At 37.5% G+C, this 18,844-nt stretch overlaps 1 protein-coding gene across 2 annotated transcripts in view; it reads right to left on the bottom strand.

Annotated features, from left to right (window-relative positions):
• The window catches only part of CEP162 (centrosomal protein 162), a 77,202-nt gene that overhangs the window by 24,421 nt on the left and 33,937 nt on the right, over positions 1-18,844 (bottom strand). For both annotated transcript variants that reach the window (XM_006143369.3, XM_027769906.1), the window contains 9 exons: positions 16,145-16,427; positions 14,236-14,497; positions 12,931-13,067; positions 11,350-11,577; positions 10,655-10,795; positions 7,721-7,833; positions 6,227-6,332; positions 2,464-2,590; positions 698-861 (listed from right to left, as the gene is read on the bottom strand). In XM_006143369.3, coding sequence (XP_006143431.1) covers positions 698-861; positions 2,464-2,590; positions 6,227-6,332; positions 7,721-7,833; positions 10,655-10,795; positions 11,350-11,577; positions 12,931-13,067; positions 14,236-14,497; positions 16,145-16,427 — 1,561 coding nt within the window. The remainder of the gene's footprint in view (positions 1-697; positions 862-2,463; positions 2,591-6,226; positions 6,333-7,720; positions 7,834-10,654; positions 10,796-11,349; positions 11,578-12,930; positions 13,068-14,235; positions 14,498-16,144; positions 16,428-18,844) is intronic.

The following is an 18,844-nucleotide window of genomic DNA, read 5'->3' on the forward strand; positions in this document are numbered from 1 at the left end:
GATAAGAGAGTCAGGAAAGGTCTTTCTGGATAGTGTAAATCTGACTTGAGCCTTGAATAAGGAGTGAGACTTGGGAAGAACCAAGGTCAGAGTATTCTAGAGAACTAGTGCAGCCAGCTCAGCATGCTCAGGGTTCAGAGGCACCTCGGTGTGGCTGGAAGAGAGTGACTTGGGACAGTGTGTGGCCAAATAAGGCTGAATAAAGAGGCAGGGTTCAGACCAAGGGGGGGACCTGACAAGTAATTTAAGGAATCTACATTTATCCTGAGTCTAATCCAAAACAGACTACATATTTAAGTGCAATACAAAACCGGAACCTGCTTTGTTTTTGTTTCTGTCTAGATTTTTGCCATAGGGCACATGCGTCACCAGAGAGAAAGGAAGACAGGGAAAGTGAGAAATCACCCTCCAGGGTGAGGGCCACCACAATCTCCTTTCCATTCCCTTCTCAGGACTTTGGTGTACACACGCTTGGTATGTTTCTCAAGCCACTGTGTCCAGGTCTCAAACTGTGGTCAGTCATGTGGAATCCTGTGCCTTAGCCTCCCACGCCACCTGCTGGGCCCATTTTATGTTTTTTAAAGCTATTTCAACTAAAGAGTTTAGAGCAGTGATGCAATGACACAAGGTTATGTACAAATGACTCTTAGAACAATAGGACTCGTCTACACAAATCATTCTGGTTACAATCTATTACCTCAAGTTTGAGCTTCTCAATTTCTTCATTTGCTTCTTTAAGCCGCACTGCATCTTTATCCAGAAGTTCCTGATTTTCAGCATACCACTGTAACCTTTTTTGTAGCCGACTGACTTCTTGTTTATGGGTTTCTTCTAAAATTTTTATTTCATATAATTTTTCACCTAAAAGATAAAACAATATCAATAACATGATGTTAAGCTTCCAAAATATGAAAATAGACCAAAAGATTTTAAGTAAAAACCAATGCCAGGCCAGTGCAGGTGGCGTGGTGGCTAAGGTACGAACACTCCCACATGGCTGACCATAGTTCAAGTCCTGGACCTGGTGGCTTGCTTTGTCACTTACTCTCTCTGTCTCTCTGTGTCTCTCTCTGGTCAAATGAAAGTAAGTGAATGAATAAATAAAATTAAATAAATAAGTCTTCAAAAAAATAAGAAAAAAGAAAACCAATGCCTATCTAATAAAAGTATTATGAAGAAAATAAGAACCATGAAACACCTGATATATACAATGTCGTGTCTAGTTTAATCCATTAGTAAAGGAAAAAAAGCTCATGTGCTTGGAATACAAATCCTCAACCCTGTAGCCAGGTTGACTACGCAGAAATTTTGATGAATCAATTGTTTTCCCACTGACTTTCATTATCAAAGCAAACTTATTTCCATGAGGAAATAAATGCTGGACTCAGGAGATAGCGACAAGGAAGTATGCCTATAATTGCATTAAAAAGTAGCAAAGGCAAACACGCATGAGTGCTTACCATATATTTACAGCAATTTTATATGATGGGTCCTATTACTATTACTATTACTCTGTTTTATAGATGAGGAAAGCTAATGCCATTTTCTTACAAACAGCTGAGAATACATTTCTTTGTGCGTATCTTACTTTGTACGTACCTTTGTAATACTGTAGAGGAAAGATCCATACTTTGGCGAATAGGGGCCCTTCTGATTTACCTTTCTAGCCTTCCATTCTGTCTTCCTAAACTCTAATCCAAGGTATACTCACAATGCACTCATGAGGCTTACTTGAGTATTTAACCTCCATTCCTTAACTTTCAAATCTTACCATCTGTCAAGCTCAAATGACTCTTCCCTGAAATTCTTATTTAGCACCTGGTCTCTGTTCATGCTTGTTTGAAATTTTTTTCTTATTTTAAGGTTTTCTGCATTCTTTTCTGACTCCCCTTTGTTTTCCCTGGTAGGAAACATGCCATATTTATTTTTCCATTCTCTATGAAACAGTGCAGTGTTATTTGTTCATTTGGTAATTCTTGAGAGTCTACGATGCTTCAGACCCATGGATCACATAGACAGGGCCTGCTCTAGGAAGGAACAGTCTGTCTAGGGTGGCAGACATGTAAACGATTAAATGTAAAATGACAGCAGGTAGCATAGTGGTTAATGTGCTGGATTCCCATGTGGCTGATTGTGATTTGAGTTCCAGACCTGGCAGTTTGCTTTCTCTCTCTCTGTCTCTCTCTGGTGAGCACTATAGCAAATTAAAAAAATTATAATAATAAATAAAATTAAATAAATAATTCTTTCAAAACAACAAAACCCAAAATAATCCTTGATTTTCTTAGATCTTTTCAGCATTCCTATTAAAACCAACAAAATACACACACCTGGCGATAACTAACTTCGAAATGTTTCTAAGATTACAATATACTCTTGGAGTGCGATTCAGTTTCTATGACTTACATTCAAGATTAGAACAGCTCTGAGTATAGAGGTAAACTGCGTATGCTTAGTGTTTACCTGTGGCATGAGCAACCTGATCTTTGGCTTGGTCCCTCTCTTTCTTCATTTTTTCCAAGTCCACTTCAAGAGCTTGTTTGTCTTGCTTTAGTCTTTTGATTTCTTCCAATAAATTGTTTTTTTCTTTCTTGTTATTCAAAGAAATATAAAAACAAATTATTTCAGACCACAGTAAATTGTGGTATATAGTCTTTCCTTTGCCTAATCCATCCTAAACACTGCAATGAAATATTTTTCTGGATACTAGGTCTTATTTTATTATAACCGCCTCTCCCATACCGTAATCATTAATAGTTCACTCCACCGCCTCTCAGGGTCAGTTCTAATCATCTCAGCACAGCATTGAAGACCTTCAAATCTACTATCCTAAATTCTTTTATATTCTAACTGTAATGACAATTCACTAATTCTCTTGCCTGGATAGCTACAAAAACTAATTAGTCTGCTTCTTCCACCCTCATTCCCAACAGTCTATCTTCCCCACAGTAGCCAGGGGGAATTATTGTAACGAGTCAGTTATTATCACTCCTCTGTCTCAGACCCTCTGGTGGCTCCTCTCAGGGTTAACCCAAAGTATTTGCCATGACCTTCACTGTCACATAAGTCACCTTGCCTGCGACTGTGTGTCTACTGTAAATCTTCTCTCTCCCATTTTTTTTTCCACCACAGGGATCACCTTGCTACTCTTCCAACACCCCCAGCACATTCCAACCTTAAGGGATTTGAATGTACAGTTTCCTCTGCCTAACACAGGATTCTAATTTTCATGTCACAGACGCATAAATGTTTAGCATATCAGAAAAAGGAAGTTAAATGAGTTTTCATCAGACCCTATTCTCTACACTACTCTCAGTAGTTTGAAGCTCTGTGTCCCATTCCCCAATTTGACAAAAACCTTCAAATCTAAGGTCAAATGAGGCTATTCCTGATAATTCTCCCCTCTACGCTCTCCCAAACTTTTGTTGTACCTCTCCTATGACATTTACTACTTTCTATGTCAGATAACATTGATTTATATACATGCCTCTTCTCTTTATTGGGCTGAGAGCTCTCTGGGGCCAACACAGATTTACTTTATGGCACTAAGCGTGTGGCAGATATGCTCAATAAATGTACACAAAACTGAGCTCACAGCTGCTGAGGGAACTCTTGGACTCCCAGCAGCATAGAGGTATAGTTATGTTTCAAAATAACAAATTCTTACAAATTTTGTATTATTCTACCATACAATTTGAAATTCAGTCTTATAAAGAAAATAAATCCTTTCTTGGAGCATTGTATAATCTTGGTTTCTTGCTGCAATGCACCTTCATCTGTATCATTTTGCTGTTTAATCTTCGAGGTGATCTTCAGCAGGTGTCTTTTCAGGAGAGGTGTCTATGTATCAATATTCTATACAGACACAGACACAGGCATCTAAAACAAGTTCCCTAATGAACTCATATGTGAGGATGCCTTTTATAACCTACAAAAACCTAAACGTCAGCTGTTAAACTATGGTATGTATAGATTCCTAGTGGCAGAGTGGTTTTCATTATTATGATTGGTGGGTTCTATAAGCATATAATTTCTGGGGACAGGAATAATAAAAATTATGCAATGCACAAACTACTTCTGTTAAAATAGAACTAACCTGTCCCAAATTGCAAAACTTCTCCCATAGATAATAAATACTGCTTTAGAAAATTCTAGACCATATTCTTTATTTTTTTTTTGGAATGTTTATTTTATTCACGAGAGGGTGAGAAAACAGTAACTTCAACAGGGCCTTATCACGCCACAACCCCCCTTCCCTGGCCATTCGGGTGGTCAGGATCTTGAACATAACCACCCCAAAGGTCAATGTTTTCAGGTTGACTTGGGATCTGAACTTACAGCTGGTCACAAGGCTGCCTGCGGTTTAGTATGTTACCACTGGCACCACTAAGGCTGGGCCAGGTCATATTCCTATAATGTAATTTAATAACAATAAGGAAAACAGTTATGGAACAGCCTTGCATCTCACCTTTGTGTTAGGTATCTGGGATACAAACGTGTAAGATATAGTCTGTGCTCTTTGAAAGTGCACAGTATACTTCAGAAGACTGTGGCGAGCACTGCATATGGAAGCCATTTTGAGCTATTTGCCATTTTGAAACCATTAGGCTTTACTTTTTTATTGAGCAAATTGTTTTTTAGAAATTATGTGACTGTTTTCTCCGTCCGGAAGTGGTTGGGTTTTTAGGCAATAGGAGAGATTTACTCACATTAATGATTGGTTTATGCTGTTTTATTTTATTTGCATTTTGGGCAACTAATTGGTTTTTATTAGCTGTATATAACTCGCCATATTTTTTTCTTCTTCCGTCTACTTCCGTTTATTCCAGAAAAATTGCAAGGTATATACAGCTGGTAAAAACCAATTAGTATTAAATTTTCAGAGAAAGAAAGGGGAGAGAGGGAAAGCAAGAAAGTTCCTCCCACAGGGAATGGTCATGTTGCAATCCCTTCTCCATCTTTACCTCTTTTTGGGATTTTTGGCACATATACACACATGCCTTGTATGCTTTTTAAGCTGCCAGGTCTGGGACTTGAACTGTGCTAGCTGTTCATTTGTGATCCAGTTGCCTTAACCAACACACCAGAGGCTGGCCTTCAAGTAACTTTTTTTTTTTTTTAAGAATTATTTTATTTAATTTTATTTATCCCCTTATTTATTTATTTTTTTAATTTGACCAGAGAGGGGCAGAGTGAGAATGAGAGAGAGAGAGAGAGAGAGAAGCAAGAAAGCAAGCTACCAGGTCTTGGGACTTGAACTGTGGTTGGTCATGTGGGATTCCAGCGTCCTCAATCACCACGCCACCTGCTGGCCCCTTTAATTAACTTTTTAACATGAACAATCACCTCCAGATTATTTTCTTACTTCAGCTGTATACTTTTAAATGAGGAATCTATTTGAAATACGGTACACATGTCCTAAATAATTTATTCCTTGAAGACTAAACTCTGGTCACTTTTCTTTGTTCTAAAATTTTCTTCTGAGGGGCTAAGGCAGAGTCAGATACCTTCAGTCTTACTGAACAATTCACTTCACTTCAGTGATTGCAGCTTATTTTCCCTGTCCAGATGCAAGAGGATTAGTCAACTCCCTTATCTTGTTAAAGCTTAAACATTCCTTTTTGCTGGCACACAATTTTAAACAAAGACTCGCTCTTTTAGCCAATAACAAATTAAAGAAACTCTGAATCCACCTATGATCCCACATCAAGAAATGCCAATTTGGGGGTGCCAAATTAATCAATTACCTCCATGGACAGACTTACAACTCTGTAGTATGTAGATCTGCTCTCCCGGAATATATAAAATAGTTGCTATAACATGACTATGTTGGAGTTCTTTCTCAAAGCTTCTTCAGTTTGCGTTTTTTTTTTCTTTCCACATCACAGTCACTCATTCTGGCTTAGAATAGACCTCTTCCAATATTTTACATGGTTTGTTTTTTATCCCATGAACAAGATCTAATATGAGTCCATTTGATAAATGCCTGAAGATAGGTTGGAAATGGGGGATACCATCTAAAGCCAGGACTTTGCCATCTCTGCCATATTAAGGTCACACAAACACTAAATGCTAAATCTTAACCTTTCTTCCTTATTTTCAAATAGTACAACATTTATACATCTCTCACTTATAATTAGAAAGATGGATTTTTAACTCTCATATGGGGATTCTTCTACTAATCTTCACTAGTATCCCTAATATTTAAAATCTTTATACAACTTACCTGTGCCATCCGTAGTTCTGCTAAGAGATCTGTAAAACTCTGGTTTCTGGTGGGCTCTGACTCTTCAACTACTTGAGACAGGAAATGACGTCTGTGCATCTGTTCTCTGATTTATTTTCAAAATAAAAGTTTTTAATAAGGTACTGTGCTATGGTTTGAACATGTCCCCCCAAATTCATGTGTTGGAATTTGGTTGTATTATGAAGGTATTAAGGAAAGGAAACATACTCTGATTATAGGGTCGAAAGGTGGACCTTAGAAGTGATTAGGCAACAGGGTGTGTCCCTCATGATTGAGTGCTGGTGGGCTCATAAGGAGGGAGAATGAGACAGACAGTCTGCTTTGTGCATGGCCCGCCCTCTGCTTTGTTGTATTACAAGACCCTCACCAGATGCCAGCACCATGCTTTTGGGTTCTCAGCTTCTAAAACCATGAGCTAAATAAACCTCTGTTCTCCTAAATGATGTAATCTCAGGTAGCTGCTACTAAGAAAAAAATGGACTAGAACATAATCCTTTCAGTACATTTTTAAGTTCTCAAAAATTAAAAACTTACGAACATTGGAACTATATAAATCACTGAAAGCAAAAATTTTATTTACTCTAAAGATTGAAATACTACCATACTGAAAGAAAAGCATACTTTAAGGAAAATGCTTGTATTTTATCTAAAAAAAAAATTAGATCCTGAAATTACTGGTTTATGTATAACATAAAAATATTCTTCTCAGTTCTGAGAGAAAAAAAAATCAATGGCCCAGAAAGATATGTTGCATTTTCACTGTCACGTCATTATCTAGACTCTTTTCTGAGAAACACAAATTGCCAATCTTACACAAAAGAAGCAAAACCAGTCTACTATTTTTCTGTTTTCCAGAGAAAATGCCTCCTCCTCCCTTCCCCAATCTGCTTCTCCTGCTTCTATCTCCTAAGAGTTATTCCTTCACCAGGATCCTCATCTCAGGTTCGGCTTCAATAGAACCTGACCTAAAACAAAAACTGATTATTTGACCATTTTTCTTCATTTAGTATTACTAATCAGAGTTCCTAGGAAATGGTTACATATCTCAGATAGAATGACCAATCAAGATGAACAATGTTATTCAAGGTGAATAATTAATGTTATTCATATAATGTTATTCAAGATGTTATTATTCAAGGTGAATAATAACCAGGTGTTTCTGAAAGTTGTTAGGACAAGGCAGAGCTGCATACAGACCCAGTTCAATTTCCTGAAACTGATGTCAAACTCAAATATGAATATGCTGAAAATACTAAAGTATGTAGTAGTCATCTAAGACCAAAAGAAATATCTGTTACCTGTTAAATACTGTATATAAAAGTTATTAAACTGGAAATCAGTATACAAAAAAGATAAATGAATGTAAAAGTAAGTACATTTTTATTATTTTTAAGTAAACTAAATATTACTATAATAATAAAAATCCTTAGATAGTCTCTGTATATTGATTTTAAAAATTTCAAAAGGACTTACTTTAAGGTAGCTAACTCACTGATTAAATTCTGATTTTCCTTAAACATTCTTTCCTCGTTTTTCTTGTTTTGTTCTTGGAGATCTTTCACTTGATTGTATAATCTTTCATTTTCCTTTATAGAAGTAGACAATTGATATTTAGTCAAAAGTTGGCAGTATTTGGGACCAGCAGTTAGCGTAATGGCTATGTCGCTGAACTCCCATGTACTCAACTGGGTTTGAGTCCCAGACCCAGGGGCTTAAACTCACGCCGGGCATGTGTGCTGTGTGCCCAAGATCCCGAGAAGAGAATGGAGGAGAAGGAATTGCGGTGCGGCCATCCCCCCTTGGGGGTGATTTCTCGCTTTCTGACTCTCTGTCTCTCTGTCTGTCTAGCGAGTGCACGGACCCTATAGCTAAAACCTCTTCCCCCCCACCCCCCCAAAAAAAGTTGGCAGTAGTTATAATATATATGCTTGCAATAGATAAATCCTTTAAACATTTTTAAGCTCTTTTACATTTATTCAGTTTTTGAGTATGCTAAATCTTTTCCAATATTCATACATTATCTCAGAAGGAAACTGGGTAGCTAAAAACAATTCCTTCCAAAATAAATAAAATGTCTACAGGTTTAAAAAAAAAATTGCAAAAATTCCCAAAGTCCAAGAACCTAGTGTCAGTATAAGGTACTGCATTTTAGGAGTAATGAGAGAGGTTGCAGAAATCCCCACATCCAAACTACGTGGACCAGGGTTGAAAAGGCCCAGTGAATCTCTTTACATGTTCTTCAGTTATTGGCCTGAGAGAGAAAAAAATACCACTGCTAAAGGAAGAGTCTAGAAGCCTGGTTTCTAGTGGTAAAATAAGTAGATGTAGCCACAATGGGTTTTCGTGCGTATGTATTAGAGTGACTGTAAGCAAGAAGTTAAAGACCAGGTATTTCCGAAAGTTGTTAAGGCAGAGCTGAGAACACACCCAGTTCCACATGGAGTTTGAGCTAGAGTGTGTCAAATAAGTTGAGATTAGAGGGAGAAGAGAAGAAACCAATCTGCACTTAGATGCTCTGGCTTATTAATCTCTTTAAAATTAAAAATTTGATGAAACCAAGAGCTTTCAAGGAACAAATGAAAATTATGAACTATATCACCATATCTGGAAAAGTGCCTGGCAGGAAGTCTGTGCCTAAATACCTTCAGAATGAATACTCTCCCCTAAAATAATTAGATACATAGGTTAGAGTGTTTATGGGTTTGTGAAATCTCCTTAAAAATCTCTACTCTGGGCCAGCTTCATAGCATGATGGTAATGTGCTGCTCAAGAGAAGCCAGACCCCACATGGAAGCCATGGTTCAAGTCCCTGACCTGGTCAGCCTAAGACACACTGGACATGCATGCCAATGCTCAGAATCCAGTGTGCAGGAGGTCTGAAGCAAGGGGATTGTGGGATGACTAGATCACATAGTGGGTGCTTACCTCTCATTCTTCCTCTATCATGAATAAAGACAGAAAAAAAAAAACCCAAAAACCAACAACAGACAAACTTCACAGAAATGAAAAACTACTCTATATGTCAAGATCGGTCTGGCAGGAAAAGAGTTTGAACATTCTTACTAACTCCAATGCTCAAGGGCAGTGTGTCCTGCAAAATCAGTCTATTTCATTTAGTGCAAATGCTGTAATCATTGATGTGACAGTGCTTTTTCTGGATGTCCCTGCGGGACAATGCATGTTACCAGCTGGCTCAACGCCCAGGCTCTAGTTGTCAAAGGAGAAGAATGTAATGCGAAGGAGGAAAGAGGAGTAAGGAAAGGTGGGCAGGAGAAAGGGAGTGAAGGTAAAGTCTTAAGCTGGAGATCACTCCACCTGTTCTGCCTGACGATCTGACCAGCATCACCAAGATTCTATCACATGTTAAAAATATCTACCTCTACAGGAACACAGATCTTACATTAAATTAAAAAATGTTCTACTCTTAGGGTATTAGCAACTGACTTCAGATTCATTTTCTGAGAATAAGAGCAAAACTAGCCAATATTATTTACTGAAAATCACTACTCAAAACTACAGAAAAATAAGACAGTTTCTAAGGCACAGAACTATGAATAATAATAGGCAACATTCACTGATTGGCTAGTACGCACCAGGCTAAGAGAATACTTGCTGAGAGGTTGGTTTGTGCTATATATTTTTTCCCTGTTATTTACTTTTTCCATGAAAGAGATGAGAAATAGAAAAAGTACAAAAGAGAGAGAGTATGTATGCATGCACATCCCCAAAAAAGTCTTGATACTACGACCCAGTCTCAGCCTCAGCCACCCCCAGATCACAGGCACACATGTGCCTAGTATACTCCAGGTCTCTGGACATGAGCTCTGAACCTTTCCACGTGGGTGGGTCTCACAGAACATCCCGACTCTGTTTTTTATTTATTTATTTTTCCCAAGAATTATTCATTTAATTTTATTTATTATTTTTAATTTGCTACAGGGCAGACATGCTCACCAGAGAGAGAGAGAGAGAGAGAAAGTGAGAAAGCAAGATGCCAGGTCCAGGACTCAAACCATGGTTGGCCATGTGGGAGCCCAACACCTTAACCACCATGCCACCTGCTGGTCCCTCTGTCTTATTTTTAATTTCACAGTCACCTTATGAGGGGAGTATCCTCATTTCACAGATGACTAACTGGCTTAGAGAGGGAAGTGATGTGGCCTTAGGCTGCATAGCAGGTGGTAGAGCTATGATGTAGAACCAGATTCTTTCAGTTCAGACCCCGTGTAATTCTTAGCCACTTTAAATCTGCCCATGAGAAATGTTCACATTAGTCAAATTATTACTTCCTCTTATTTGTCAGAATTCCCTTGCCTGTTAAACGAACACAAAGAAACTTTAACATGCTTTATTTTCACAATGAAGGAATCATGAGCAAACTTGCCATGTGCAGAAGAATTCTCATACCTGTTGGTATCCTTGAAGAAGCGTCTCTTGTTCTTGTATTTCTTTTTGGATTTGCTTCAATTTTTCTTCAGTAACAGGATCAGCTGTTTCTCCAAAATGTAACCACTTTTGTTTTTTATTTGCTTCTTCAAAGCTACTTAACTGTGAGAAAAAGCAGAGATTATTTTATTAGGGGAAGAAAAGAAGTGAGAAGTGAGGAAGAAAACAGAAAGCTCTAAATGCTTAGACCCAAACTGCCTTATAATATTGACCTCACTGGACTGTGACCTAATTACAGTTAAATCTGCACAGTGATGATGTTTTGTATTGATGGTTCTCTTGAGCGAAGTAACTCAGAAATGCTACACAATGACATTCTCTTGAGTCTAGACCTTCTACAGCAGTTGTTGCTGAAACTTGGATTTCTTTAAAAATAAACTGATTTGCTTTTAAGAGGATGGCTTACAGAAGAAAACAATCAGAATAGGACAATTCAAATTTGGATCTCCATCCCAGTTCCAGGGAGGGTTCACTTTAGGCTCTAAGAAGGCACTTACCCTGAACCATGTCTGTATTTTATACAGCAAATATGGTGAGTCAAACAGCTCCAGGAACCAAGGATGACAATTCATTTAGTGAAGAGCACAGGTCTGGCTTTTTTTTTTTTTTTTTTAATTTAATAAATAAGAGGAACAATAGAACAATGTATCTAGTACCTTGGCTTGAAGAATGTAATTGTCCTGATTCAATTTGAAGAGCTCCTTTTCCTGTTGTCTCTTTAGTTCTTCCAACTTATTTTCTAGCTCTCTCTCTTTTTCTGAGAATGTGATTTTAATTTGCTCAATCAGGGCTTGCGCACCCTTCCATTTCTCCTCTGCTTCCTGAACTCTCTTAAACATAAATAGTTCTTTCTCTTTGTTCCCACCAGGGTATCCTGAAGAATCCTTTCAAGGAAAACATTACTTCATTAAAGTAGATTTTACATATTAAATTCAAACACAGGTCATTAGGGATAAACAAAACAAAACACACAAAGGATAAATATGACAACAGGTTAATAACGTTCTAATACATAAGAAAAACAATAAATATTCACTGAGAGTAATTAAGATATCACTCTTAAAGGAAAAGAATCATGTGTTTATTATATTTATTATTTATAATTTTAGTATGACTTTACCACATAAACACAATATAGATATTAATTTGAAATTTAATACCTACAATCTGAAATTGAACACAGGAATCAGTTTCCGTAGGATCTTCAGCATTCTTAGGAATAGTCGGGGAAATTTTATTTCTGAGAGCTGGTTTATCCAAAGCTGGAGCAGGCCTGATGAGTTTTGTTCCAGATAAGATTTCTAAATATTATAAACAATGATAAAAGTATCACAAATGCAAAGTTGAATGTGTGTTCAGAAATCATGTAACAATAAGATGAATACAATGGAAGCTAGCAGATAAAATGAGGATTTCAAAACAGGCTGATATACAGTACTAAAACACAGCTGTTTCACTGTGCTAATTGACTGCACTCAGCATTGCCATCCATAATCAACACACTTCTCTATTTGTCACAGATGGCTAATTGACCCAAGACTCATGTCAAAGGACAATGGAACTAAATAAATATGAGGAGAATGTGGATTAGAATAATTTCGGTATGTATTACTTTTTTTTTTTTTGAGAGGTTTTTGCTATAGGGCACGTGTGCTTGCCAGAAAGACAGAGAGAGACAGAGACAGAAAGCAAGAAATCCCCCCCAGGGGGGATGGTCATGCCGCAATCCCTTCTCCTCCATTCTCCTCTCGGGACCTTGGACATGCACGCACATGCACCTGGCATGAGTTTAAGACACTGGATCCAGTACATGAACCATGGTCGACTACATGGAGTCCAGCGACATAGCCATTACGCTAATTACAAATTCCAGTCTGTATTACTTTTAAACACATTAGTCCTTTAAATGTTCACAGCAATAATATTTCTAAATGACAAATCAAAGAGCATGTGATAACTTTTCGAAACATTTTGGTTCATATTAAGTGTGCTTTATAAATGATGTATATCAAGATATTATATTGGGACCAGCAGTTGTTGCAATGGCTATGTCGCCATAGGTGCTATCTATAACCCATACCTCCCTCTTGAACTCCATTTATCTCTAACTGCGACACGAACCGCGGTCGACTACGGGGGAATCCAGCGACATAGCCATTACGCTAACTGCTGGTTCCCTTAGTATGACTTTACAACATAAACACAATATAGATATTAATTTGAAATTTAATACCTACAATCTGAAATTGAACACAGGAATCAGTTTCCGTAGGATCTTCAGCATTCTTAGGAATAGTCGGGGAAATTTTATTTCTGAGAGCTGGTTTATCCAAAGCTGGAGCAGGCCTGATGAGTTTTGTTCCAGATAAGATTTCTAAATATTATAAACAATGATAAAAGTATCACAAATGCAAAGTTGAATGTGTGTTCAGAAATCATGTAACAATAAGATGAATACAATGGAAGCTAGCAGATAAAATGAGGATTTCAAAACAGGCTGATATACAGTACTAAAACACAGCTGTTTCACTGTGCTAATTGACTGCACTCAGCATTGCCATCCATAATCAACACACTTCTCTATTTGTCACAGATGGCTAATTGACCCAAGACTCATGTCAAAGGACAATGGAACTAAATAAATATGAGGAGAATGTGGATTAGAATAATTTCGGTATGTATTACTTTTTTTTTTTTTGAGAGGTTTTTGCTATAGGGCACGTGTGCTTGCCAGAAAGACAGAGAGAGACAGAGACAGAAAGCAAGAAATCCCCCCCAGGGGGGATGGTCATGCCGCAATCCCTTCTCCTCCATTCTCCTCTCGGGACCTTGGACATGCACGCACATGCACCTGGCATGAGTTTAAGACACTGGATCCAGTACATGAACCATGGTCGACTACATGGAGTCCAGCGACATAGCCATTACGCTAATTACAAATTCCAGTCTGTATTACTTTTAAACACATTAGTCCTTTAAATGTTCACAGCAATAATATTTCTAAATGACAAATCAAAGAGCATGTGATAACTTTTCGAAACATTTTGGTTCATATTAAGTGTGCTTTATAAATGATGTATATCAAGATATTATATTGGGACCAGCAGTTGTTGCAATGGCTATGTCGCCATAGGTGCTATCTATAACCCATACCTCCCTCTTGAACTCCATTTATCTCTAACTGCCTCCTTGTCACTTCCTGCTCAGCCTAACTAGTATGTTGAACAGACATCTCACAAACAGAACTCAAGTCTTTCCTCCACTCCAGATCTATTATTCTACCACCGCTTTCCCTATCCTAACTGACAGTAACTCCATTCGTTCAGTTGCTTGAGCCAAAAACTTTAGCAACCCCAAAACCAACTCTTCAGATCGTTGGTTCCACCTTCTAAATCTATTCTTATCCAGCCACTTTTCATTATCTCCACTGCCACCACCCTGGGTTAAGTCCTGTCAATTGTGACTTTCAGAAAAGGAATGTAGCACCTTAAGATTAATTCTCTTCCATGTACAGAATTTTATTATGAAGAATATACAATTACCTTTTTTCCTAGTTTGATTTGAGGTGGGAATGGATCTCAAGTTTTTGCTTTTCATATTATCCTTCGAAGATTTCTTTTCAAGAGTAGAAAATATCTTGAGTGGTGAGCTGGGTTTTCCATAGCCTGAGCTCCTAACTGATGCATATAACGTGCTCTGGGGTTTTCTTTTGATTAAAGGAGGTGCACTTCGGGCCTTCTTGTATGGTACTTGTTGACCAGGTGTAGCCCCTTCTTCTCCAGAACTGAATTGAGATCTAAAGGCCTGTACACAATAAGCACAAACTGTTTAGTACCTAAATGAACTTCAACTATTGCTGTGATTTAGCAGATAGCAAAACAATAGTGATTATCAAATACTGTGGTCTGTAAAAGGCAAACTGCTGGGGTCAGCAGGTGGTGTAGTGTTTAAGGTGCTGGACTCCCATGTGATCAACTGTGGTTCGAGTCCTGGATCTGGGGGCTTGAAAGCTTTATGTGAGGCATGTGTGCATGCATGCTCAAAGTCTCGGGGGGAGAATGGATGAGAAGGGACTGTGGCATGGCCATCCCCCTGGGGGATGATCTCTCACTTTTTGTCTCTCTGGCGAGTACATGCACTCTATAGCAAAAATCTCTTTAAAAAAAAAGGCAAACTACTTAAGTTCTCTAAGTTTAGTTCATCAGAATTTTCGTATTTTCAAGCACACCTTCAAAGTTAGCATTAAAAAACAGTGAAACAAAATCGTAAAGCAAAATAAGCTTACCAAAAAGCAAGACACGTAATTACTAGAATGCAAATGAAGGAAAGAAGGAAGAATGTATTTTGAAATGACATAAAATTAATTGTCAATACTCTTCCTTCTCCTGCAAAGAACTGGAGTTGACTCTCAGTAGCACATAATTCAAAATTATAAAATGCAAACAGGATATTGGGAATACGGAAATGCTAAAGTAGGAGAGATCAAGAATAGAGAAGGCCAGCCATTGGCACAGTGATTAGGGTTGTTGGATCCCACATGGCGAACAGCATGGTTAGACTCCTGGACGCAGTGGCTTGAAAAAAACACACTGGACATGTGTATGTACAAGCTAAAAATCGCAAAAGAAATGGAGGAGAAGGGATTATAGTAGGACCATCCCACATAGAACGTGCTTTCTCACTTTCTTTCTTCCACCCTCTGACAAGTGCACGTGCCCTATTTTAAGAGATAAAAAGGGGAGAACAAAAAATGGTGAAGTACAAGTTTCTTCACAGTTCCTAATAACATTCCTATAAAATAGCAAATTAGCTATAATGCAAATGACTAGAAAGATTCAACAATGAGCACTACAATGATGATTAAGCCTTATTTTCTTATATTATCCAATTTCTGAATGTTGTTTACTAAAAACATAAAAGAGGGAGAAGAAAAAAGAAAAAAGTACAGATTGGTTTCTCGAAGGTTAATGTTAGAGTGGTATTTTAAAATCTGGGCTATGGATATTGTTGCAACAAATATCAACAACTGATATCCAGGATCTACTGTGGAGGTTAGCACATAGTCGCTCCCACTAGTTTAAAAATCATATACTTAACAATAGCATATGTGTGTGTGTGGTGTATATATTTTTATTTTGTTATAAGGGCATGTGTGCTTGCTAGAGAGACAGAGATAGGGAGAGGAAGAGAAAGTGAGAAAGCCCCCCCCCCCCAAGGAGATGGCCATGCAGCAATCCCTTCGTCTTCATTCTCCTCTCAAGATTTTGGGCATGCATGCATATGTGCCTGGCATGTTTTTCAAGCTGCTTGCACCAGGACTCAAAACACGCAGTTGGCCATGTGGGATCCAGCTGCCTTAACCACAGGGCCACCAGCTGGTCCCCAAAATACATATATTTTTATAGAACTGTTTTTCAATATATCAAATAAATTTAGATGATTAATACTCACTTTATTAACTTTGTCATCCTGAGATAATGATGAAGAATTAACAGATATTTTTTTCCTCAAAACATCAAGGTACGTTTTATCAATGTGTTCTTCTGTTGCAGTTACTCTTGGACAGCTATCTTCCACACCATCATCTGTTGTGTTTTCTAAGATCATATTCTCATCATTTTTGCCAGAAATCTGGTTAACATGTTGTGGGTCTTGAGATACTACATTTGGGCTCATCTTAGGAAGTAAGGGGTTAACAAATTCAGTTGCTTTATTTTCGGCCACTTTCCGAGAGCTATAAAACAAAACAGGACACAGAGAATAATCCCTTTATAAAGTGACTCAAGAATCATTTACACACAGACATACAGACACAGCACATATAAGAGTTCTGACTTTTCAAATTAAGTTACTAATGTTAAATACATTACTTGCAGTTATGGTTAATAGACAATCTTCCCATAGTATCATAGTTGCTTTAAATTTCAGGTAATAATTTTTCTTTTGAGAGGTTTTTGTCATAGGGCATGTGTGCTCATCAGAGACACAGATAGAGACAGACAGACAGAAAATGAGAAATCATCCCCCAGGGGGGATGGCCACACCACAATCCCTTCTGCTTCATTTCCTCTCAGGATTTTGGGCATGCACATACATGCACCTGGTGTTAAGTTTCAAGCCACTAGGTCTGGGATCTGAACTGCAGTGGGCTATGTGGGAGTCCAGTGCTTCAACCTATATGCCACCTGCTGGCATCCCAGGTAATAACTTTAATGCAGTATAATACAAAATGTTACATAGGTGACTCTAAAACCTACTTTAAAGAAGGCCAAACCAAACAAGACTGTTATTGCTTTTGCATAAGAAAAAAAAAACATAAACTTCTAAACAAATTTTTTACAACATATGTAGCTTTTATCTCAAAAAACACGACTGTTATTGCTTTTGCATAAGAAAAAAAAACATAAACTTCTAAATGAATTTTTTACAACATATGTATCTTTTATCTCAAAATGCATCTGAGACAGGAAAAACATTTTACATATTTCTAGAAGGATTAAAGAATTACAATGTATGCCAAGGAGATATAGAGAAATTCTAAAAAACATAAATTTATAGTATACAAATATTTTTAAAGTAAAATAAAATCACTGGTAGGATTTTAAAATAAAACCCTTTCCATGATCAAAAATACTTAAATACAATTACTAATTCAGACAATTAGATATTAAAAATCTTAAAAATACCTTAAGGAAATGTTCTAAATGTGGTATAGGGGCTCCAAAAATATAGAAATTTTTATACTTAAAATTTTTAATCATGGTCACTCATTTAATTTCATAATTAATAAAGATGAAAGAAACCTTTAAGAGGCCTCCATTTTCACATTATGTAGATTGGTTTTCCAATAACTGTTAGAAGCTTCTAAAGTAGGTGGAATCATCAGAAAATATAACAGTTCTTTGCTCTTTCACAGGAGCAGAAACTGGCCAGATGCTAATAAAAATTTTCGCATTCTTGTGTGATTTTCTTTATTGATGACAGAGCACATGCACTTGACAGTGGGGGGCTTGTAGGGAAGCACCTCCATAAAGCCTGGTCGTCTTACAATCCTCTCCCTCTAGTCTGTTGTATTGTGGGCACTTGTGTGCATGCCCGGTGTGTTTAAGGTTGACCAGGCTGGGAATCAAACCACAAATACCATGCAGGATCTGGTTCTCTTGAATAATGCATTACCACTGCACCACGCAGCTGGCCTCCTAGAACTTTTCTCTTTCTTGTTGGGTACGAACTACCACCTTGTATCTAGAGGAGTCATTTACTAGTCTCTAGAATATGAGTGCTGTGATGACAAGAACCCAAAATATGTAGCTTAGTGTTCAGTATAGAGTGGCACGAAATTGATAACTAGAAGTTGGAAAGTTAATGACCTATGTTCTATAGTGGCAAAACATTAGGTATGGTAGATTTATAATAGACAGAGCATATGCTTGGTGAGCCCAGAGAACTAAGAGAAATAGCTGGAGAGAACAGAGTTATTAAATGCTGGCTGCTAATGGCTGCTTTTGATAAGGTATTACACAAAAACATGAGCTGAAGACAGAATGAGCTGGTTTGTAAACAGAACTGATAAAGAATGGAGTCTAGAAATTCAGGGTTTCTTGAGTTCATTCTGTATCTAGACATTAACAGTCATATTTGACATTGAAAAATACTATGAGAAAGCAAGATTTCATGAAACTTTTCTCAGCTGAAAGAGTGACTCAGTACTTTGGCAAAAATCACAATCTCATCTTCATACTTAAGGTTATTGTTCCCCAAAATATCCAGTCAGCTGCAAATAGAGGAAAAACAAAAAGCCAGAGAGACAAGGAACCAATAACATTAATCATATCTAAAATCTCTGTATGGCAAAGAACTGTTTTGTTATTATTGGCACACAGAACTGCTTGGAACCAAGGGATCAGAAGGCTACCAAACTTTCTGAAGAATATGCCAAAGAAAGAAAAAACAATTCTATAAAAAAAAAAAAGGAAATGGAAAAAGAAAAAGCCAACAACTAGGGCCTTACAACTACCTGTAGGCAGGAAGTGGACTGAGGAAGAAGTGTATCCCTCAAGATGGTTGTATCCTCCCCACAAAATCCACTTTGGGGTCAATGGTGGTAACATACAAGGGGACTAAGAAAGCTGGTTGAAAACGGAATTAAAG

Source organism: Tupaia chinensis, unplaced genomic scaffold (assembly GCF_000334495.1).
Source record: "Tupaia chinensis unplaced genomic scaffold, TupChi_1.0 Scaffold000097_1, whole genome shotgun sequence".
Classification (NCBI taxonomy): Eukaryota; Metazoa; Chordata; class Mammalia; order Scandentia; family Tupaiidae; genus Tupaia; species Tupaia belangeri.